The sequence below is a fragment of the Cucurbita pepo genome, chromosome LG03, assembly GCF_002806865.2.
Source record: "Cucurbita pepo subsp. pepo cultivar mu-cu-16 chromosome LG03, ASM280686v2, whole genome shotgun sequence".
Lineage (NCBI taxonomy): Eukaryota > Viridiplantae > Streptophyta > Magnoliopsida > Cucurbitales > Cucurbitaceae > Cucurbita > Cucurbita pepo.
The window spans coordinates 12,183,739-12,191,413 of NC_036640.1; the positions used below are offsets into that span (position 1 = coordinate 12,183,739).

The 7,675-nt window shown below is 36.5% G+C and overlaps 2 protein-coding genes across 3 annotated transcripts in view; both read right to left on the reverse strand.

Annotated features, from left to right (window-relative positions):
• Positions 1–79: 79 nt before the first annotated feature.
• Positions 80–6,681, reverse strand: LOC111791348. Of its 2 annotated transcripts, XM_023672637.1 has the most exons (11): positions 6,534–6,681; positions 4,720–5,708; positions 3,932–4,045; positions 3,057–3,720; positions 2,885–2,959; positions 2,204–2,404; positions 1,926–2,023; positions 1,122–1,221; positions 898–996; positions 686–814; positions 80–458 (listed from the first exon to the last, which is right to left on the reverse strand). In XM_023672637.1, the coding sequence occupies exons 1-10, from the start codon at positions 6,618–6,620 to the stop codon at positions 752–754; spliced, it is 2,490 nt and encodes an 829-aa protein (XP_023528405.1). In that variant the 5' UTR covers positions 6,621–6,681; the 3' UTR covers positions 80–458; positions 686–751. The 2 variants fall into 2 exon arrangements, with proteins under 2 accessions (XP_023528405.1, XP_023528406.1); XM_023672638.1 differs by lacking the exon at positions 3,932–4,045 and having other exon boundaries at positions 6,534–6,679.
• Positions 6,682–6,911: 230 nt separating this feature from the next.
• The window catches only part of LOC111791403 (dihydroxy-acid dehydratase, chloroplastic-like), a 6,904-nt gene continuing 6,140 nt past the window's right edge, over positions 6,912–7,675 (reverse strand). Inside the window, exon 15 of the mRNA XM_023672727.1 lies at positions 6,912–7,241. The gene's annotated coding sequence lies outside the window, so the exon portion shown is untranslated. The remainder of the gene's footprint in view (positions 7,242–7,675) is intronic.

The following is a 7,675-nucleotide window of genomic DNA, read 5'->3' on the forward strand; positions in this document are numbered from 1 at the left end:
CTGTAAATTTCTTGGTATTCCACCTAAATAATGTTTCTTTAATAGAGGGGAAAGAAAACAAGCATAAATTTCGAAAACAAAACCCATATAAACCATGGTAGTACATTCATTCCGAATAAAGTTTACTAGAGAGATGTGGTAAAAGTTGCAGTTTTACATGAATGGTTAATTGCACTATGCATAGTCTTCCTGTTAAATTTTGTGCAGCCCAAGCAACTAAACTATATGGCCACCAATATATTTCACAGGTTTGGTATAATAATTAGCTTTTCCTGCTCAATGGCAATGCCTTAACTTATAAAGTATAAGAACCTGTCAATACATACTATGAATCTTCACCATGCCCACTCCTCATTCAGGCTCAGGCTGGGAGGCTTTCTTCGTTCCCCAATGGAGAATTGCACCTTTGAAGTCTTACGCTTCCGACCGAGAGTTCAAGCACAAACTATTCTAACAGGCTATACGACGAGACGAAGGGAAAATTAGAGAAAATACACGACGAGAGCATCATTTTATGACGACCATCGTCGTCCAGGAAAAAGTCTTTAGGACTTTTCTAACATTGCTTAACAATGTGTAGCATAAAGAAAACCCAACTCAGGCCTCGTCTCCACAGTATGGAAACATCTGTTACATTCTCATCCAAAATGTAGAAAATAAAATGAAAATAATAGATCTGATTTACCTTGGTTCCACAAAAGAGTACGAGTGTGTGTGCTGATTTGTAATAGGCCTGAAATCACCGTTAATATCAGGTGATTGACGACTTACAAACCGGGCATGATGTTCGCCTCTGTAGCCATGGATCAATACACTGAAACAGCAAACAGAAAGAGAAGAGGTTAGTGATTATGGCTTGAAATGGAGAACGGTGCTTCTTTATTAAAGCATGCATACATCTTTATGAAATTTGTGTAAGCAAGGTAGATGGCGAATGACATCTCCGATGGCTGGCGTATCGAGACAAATTGCACAAGGGTCTTCCATGCTGTTAGTCTGAGAAGGACAGGAGACAAAAGGTCAAGGGCAGGCTAAACCAGCAGATCTGGTGGTCCGGAGAATGAGTTTTTGATCAACAAAAGAAAATACAACTGAAACCAGGATGCAGAACCACCACCTACCTGTACTGTAGATTGTGGCAAACTATTAATCCGGTTAGTCGATGCACCAGCATGGCGGTGATTGTTCTCGTCAAGGGATAGCAGCATTTCATAATCATTCCTGATAGAAAGAATGAAGAAAAAGAATGTCACATATCTAAAACAACTGAACAAAGGGGTTTCTTATCCAACAAACAACCTAAGTTTGAACTTATTTCCACATCATTTGTAATCAAAATTAATGGGTCGCCTAAATTTATACAACTTCGCATTAGTTCAGACATGACCTTACACTTCCACCTTTGACTTAAAATCTTTTACCCCGGCCCATTATTGCAATAGCTAAAGTTTCATATTTGAGAATCAGTTCCACATGTATATAGTTTCACTACTCAGACCCAGGCCAATTGCTTTAAGTTTTCATTCTCTCATTTTATCACCTGATGACTAAGATTTCAGTCTCTATGGGCATACTCTTTATTTAACTGAAACGAGAAATAAAATGTCAATCCTTTCTCCATGATATAATAAATTAAGTGCTTAAACGATCATGTCTTTTAAATCACCAATCTAACCCAAAAGCTTAAGATGATGGGTTAGGATAAATTTTATATCAATACTTCAACAATACCTCTCACTTGTGACCTTGAACAAGTGGAAAATAAAGTTAATGAGGAAGAAATGATATTAGAAGGTTCGAACACAGAACCTCCTACTTAATACCATGATTTAACAGTGTCGCTATTATCTTGCAACAAGTTTGCAAAATTAACTGAAAACATTAGCTAAAGTTGTAAATTATTTTCAAATAGGCTGACATCTTACTCGTTGAAATCACGCCGGCTGTGCAAGATGTCCCTATTCATTCTTGCATCTTCCATTTCTCCAACCGCAGCCTCCAGAGCTTCCAATATATCAAGTCTCTGTATTAAAAGAAAGTTACCAGGGTTTAGATATGGTAAAGGATAAACTATCTCATTACAAACAATCATACGCAAGATACAGTCATCATACCATCAAGAATCTATTTCATATATCTTGTCCATATAACAGAAAAAAAGTAGCTGGTTAACCTAGCACCAAAGAATGAATCGAGTAATTACCATATCCAAATCCATATGCACAGGAAAATTAACATTCCTTTGTCTAGTTGACACTCTATGAGAGCCACCAAAAAATTGATTCCTCATCTGTGCCATACGTGTAGAGTGGGTTACTCGAGCCCGTGTTATATTAGAAGAGTTTTGTGAAGATTGAGATCGAGTTCGTCTATTTGCCTGTGCTACCAGTGAGCCCCTCTGACTCTGAACAAAGGAAACCAATCAACTTTTAGATAGAAGATGGATACGAATTCAAGAATATCTTTTACCAGGCACATTGTACATTTGAAAAAACAAAGATAATTAACTAAGGATCAAACTATTTTAGGAAAACATGTTAGCCATCTTTCCACCAAATCTACGAAAAAAATGCATGTAGGAGAATGGTCGACATAAATTATCCAAAGCTATGCCAATGACATTCTAACCCTAGCTTTGTGGACATAGATTAAACATTGTGGGGAAACATGGGTAATAAGTTTTCAACTTTAAGGGAAAAGAAGTAGAGAGGGAGAGAGAAAGAATTTCACTTGCATAGGTGGTTACACATCCAAAATGAATTTGCAATCATAATCTCTGTAATATCAAATTGAAGAATTGAATAACTTAAGACGGCAATGTTCCAAAGACCAAAGATGTTGCAATCACAGGAAGAAAAAAAAGACAGTCAAAAGGATATAATACACTGTAAGTCTGGCGGGAGGGTGCAAAATGTCCATGCTCCACCTGCTGCAGTGCCATAGCTAAATGTTCATCAATCTGCAAGCAGAAACATAAAACTTATGAAAATTAAGAATTTTATTAGTAAGTTACTGATTAAGCATGGATAAGGACAGCTTAAATAAGAATTAACCACCTCTTCTCCTCCAATAGGGATCTCCTGATATAGTTGCTCCTGAAGTTCACGAGCCAACATCTCATCAGCTTCAAGTTGTCTTGCCCTAGCATCTGAGGTGTTATCATTTAAGCTGCCAACATTCTGGGAGACAGGGTGTCTCATTTCAGGTGACAACTCATCAACCTCAATAACTTCATTCAAACTATCACGAATTCTTCGACTCTGGAGTCTAGTTGACCTTGAGTTTGAAGATTCCTCAGACGGACCAAGGTACACAACATCTGGAATGGGGCATGAAGTATTAATTTGTGAAGTTGATCCGTGTTTCCTTTGTTTTTTGTTTAGTTTGCTTTCAACATGCATCGGTACAATAGTTTGTTCTATTTTGGGCACAATGCTGGAAGCCCTTTGAGATGTATCACCATTTCCTGCACAATCAGTTTCTGCTACATGTTCTTGCCCACTAGGGATTTGTCTCTCCATGACAATTTCAATTTTTTCATTAGAAAACCTTCCAACGTTATCTATCTTCTTAAAAGAACTCCCAGATGGATTAGACAAGGCAATCCCTTTCCTTGAATGATTATGTGTTCTTCTCCAAACACCTACTTCTTCAAAACATTCAGATGTACCTAATCTGGACGTTCGGGCTGGATTAGCTCCAACAGCCTTTTCCGTGTCACTGAAAGCAAATAAGATATCAGAACAAATTTCTTTTGAAGGCTGCAACCATACAAGAAAAATTGAAGCTGAGCTTTAGTGTGTGTTGACATCAATAACTGAAGTTGTTAAATGATGTTACATTTTAACTGATATTCAGATAAGGGTTCAATTTCCAACAAAATTCAGTTGTTGTAAATCCAATAAAACAATTACCATGCAGTTTTGTATACCTGCAAGAGTGGTCATAAAGTAGTGTGTCAATCAAATATTCATGACAAGACTGTAGTCTCTTGCATGGAAACATGGAATAGACCGGCATGGTCTCCCGATGCCAAACTATTGCACTACAGTGTACATTGTAGCAAAGAGTCAAATCTATATGGTTCAAAATCCCTGGTTCTGTGGAACTAAGAACTTTCCACAGGCCAAATGAAAATGAAGAACACCCAAAGAAAACATGCAACAACTTTGAGAAAGTAAGTAGCTTAACAAGAATTCTACGGAAGACGCCAGGATACAGTAAAATACTAAGATTGAACATAGCTTGATTCAAGATGTCTACAAAATTATTTTGTGATGCAACTGTCAGGTTGTTTAAAGGACATAGGAAGTTTTAAAAACAATCGGCAATATTTGTAAGATAAATAACCTGTCATAACATCCTAAGGTCAATGATAAAACAAAGATGCCCCTGCTAGGTTCACCCTTTTCAATAGAGGGAAGGGTTCCACAGAGAAGAAAGTATGAGGATTACAAAAGAAAGTTGAGCGTTAAGCTTCGATAAAGGATTTTAATAGCTAAAAACGTACGAGAACCTCAAAAGAACCACCAAGCATGAGCGAGAGCATGCAAAAATATAAATAAACTCACAAGAGGAAAATTTCAGTTGCCAATACCTCATAGGCAGCCAACAACAACAGAATATAAGCAGCAAAACACGAGTTCAGCATTATGTCAACACTGACTAAAAACTTTCAATCTTTGCAAAAGCATATCATGAGGGATGATCTTTCGTTACCTGCTAGAAGCAGAAATAACTCTGACATAATCATTATCATGTGATACAGAAGGCTGACGCATAATCCCCTTTCCTTTATCTTTGCTACTACAATTGTCTTCAGCAACTATATCATTTATATCTATCGGACAAGATGGACTGTTTGATGGCATGTTCCTCAAATTGTTCTCATCAACAGCTCTAGAACTCTTTTCACACTGCTCAGATAAATTCTTTGCTCTTATTGTAACATTATGAGGTGAGATACAACCATTCCGTACCAACCTCTTGTGCCCAGTAGCTCTAGGGGAGCTTGCAAACTGACGATGACCCAAAACTTGCTTCTCATGTCGAGTATTAATGTTATTGGATTTTTCAACTCCCTTTCTATGAATCATGGATAAACCAACATCTTGGAATGATTCCTCAACAACCTTTTCCTTCCCTTTAGTGTTCACGTTGGGTTTCTTTGGAGAAATTGGTATGTAACGTGCAGACTGTTCATTTGATGTGTTTTCAATCTTACAGTCCTTAGACACATTACGATTAAACGTTTGAGGATTTTCTTGACAAGGTGGTGGTTTGGAAAGAGAATCAACAGATATAGTTATCCCTTTATCCAAGCGACGAGGACAAATAAAACGTTTCGGCCCCTGATATGAATATTTTTCCCTTCCACCTTTTCTAAGTAACAGATTATTTTTCAATGCTGAATCCTCTCCCGGTGAAAGAATAATGGTGTTTCTATGACCCTTAAAATTCTCACCAGGAATATTTTTGGAACTACTATCTAATCTCAACTCATCCCCATTTTCACTGACAAGCACCCCCAGGCCCTTCATGCCATTCATCCCCTTTTCTGTCATGAAATCAGGGTTTCTTAAACGATTAGATAAAGATGAATCAGTCTCAGTTTGAACAAAATGTCCACCATTACTTTGTCTGGAAGCTAACCGATCAGGTGTATCGGGAACATCCATGATCCATTCAGTCTCCATCTCCTTCATACTCTGCATTGAGGGTAAAAGATCAACTCCCAGTAGATTATAGTACCACCCAACTAGGACACTCAAAAAGGGACAATTGGGAATTAAATGGTAACTAAGTGAATATTAAAAGAGAAAAAGGAAATATGAGCGGTGAAACCGAGTTGACAGTCAGTGGTAGATTATCCAAATAAAACACTAAAATCTAAATTTAACAATAGGAAGAATTCAAATGAAATTCATGAACCAAGAGAAGACTAGAAAAAAGTTTACATACATTAACAAGATATGCAAATATCCAGCATCAACACATTGTCTAGAGCACGGGATTTTTTTACCGTTTAGCCTNAAAAAAAAAAAAAAAAAAAAAAAAAAAAAAAAAAATCGTAATCATAGGCAAATATCCAGCATCAACGCAAGAAATCCATCCATCTCCCACTCCTTTTTCCTATGGCAGATAAAACCGACCACAAAATGTACAGAAGAAATCGATTTTCATTCAACTACGAGAATTCAAATGCATATAATGAAAGAAATCATACAATGAAAGCATGTTTTGTAATGCACAATGGGTAGACAACAATATCCTACAAGTACACCAGCTCTTTCCATGTGTGTAATGGTCTAATCGCTTCTCAAGAACCAACTGATTCGGCAAAACATTGAACTTAATCGGAGCCAAAATAATTGTAAAAATAAACGTTCTGGTAATCTAAAGAGCGAATCGAATACATTGTAAATAATTTTCAGAACATACGTTAATGTAAGGAGAAACAAAAAACGACACAAAAGAAACCTCTCACAAAATAAACCTAAAAATGCAATGCTCAAACAAAATAAATGATCAACCTCGGCGTGTTTCTCTTTCAAATCCAAACAAGCGAGAAGCCGACAGGTTGAATTCAGGTACGACGGAGAAGACGATGGTGAGGCCATCCAATCACCTCCATTCTCTTTCTTCCCTTCTGTAAACCCACCGTCTGTGTGTTCCCTGGTGCGAACCGGGTCGGGTCGCATCGGATATTTGAATATGGGCCCAGATAATATTGAGGTCCAAAAAAGCAACCTTGGCTCAATTAAAACACTTCTGGCTTTCATTTCATTTCGGTCCAAATTTCCGTCGCTATATTTTCATATATGTAAATATGTATTTTAATACAAATTAATTGCAAACAAGTTATTTTAAAAAAAAAAAATTCCTAAACTTTATTTTGTAACGCTAATATATTTTTAAAATTCCAATAATTTAATATAATTTTAAATTTGTTACAACAGAGACTCGATCGACCATGTCATTTGCCTACATTTGGACAAAACGATCCTAAACTTCACCATCTCTCGAATTGGCTTTGCGCTTTTCTCATGCAATTTAGTTGGAGGGCGAAGAAGGCCCCTTGAACCATCAATGAGGTGCCACTCTAGAAGAGCTCGAACTCTAATATGTGTCAGCATCTACGAGCCAGTGACTATTCCTTGAATTAGTTGGAGGGCGAAGAAGCTTGAGCCATCAGCTAAATATCACTCTAGAAGAGCTTGAACTCTAATTTGTATCATCACCTACAAGCCAGTGACAGTCTCAAGTAGACAATTTCATAAATACCACTCTAGAAGAGCTCGAACTCTAATTTGTGTTAGCACCTACGAGCCAATGACAGTCTCAAGTAAATAGTTTCTATGAAACGTAAATCTTCCAAAAAGTAACGAATGTATGCACAAATATTCTCAAAATTATGCTCAAATTTTAACTTTACAATTTGCCTTTATGATTAATAAATAAATTTGATCTCCAATCCCTTAATTAATCCACGTATGATACAGAAATATAACGTTACTAAATTATACATAAACGGTAAAGTTATCGCTTGAAAAATTCATAAATTTTATTGCATGTACATACAAAACGATCAAAATTGTACTTGTAGATAAAAATGTAATTAATATTATCAAATTAAATGGATAAGCAAATTTTTTTTTTTTTTTTTTTTTTTTTT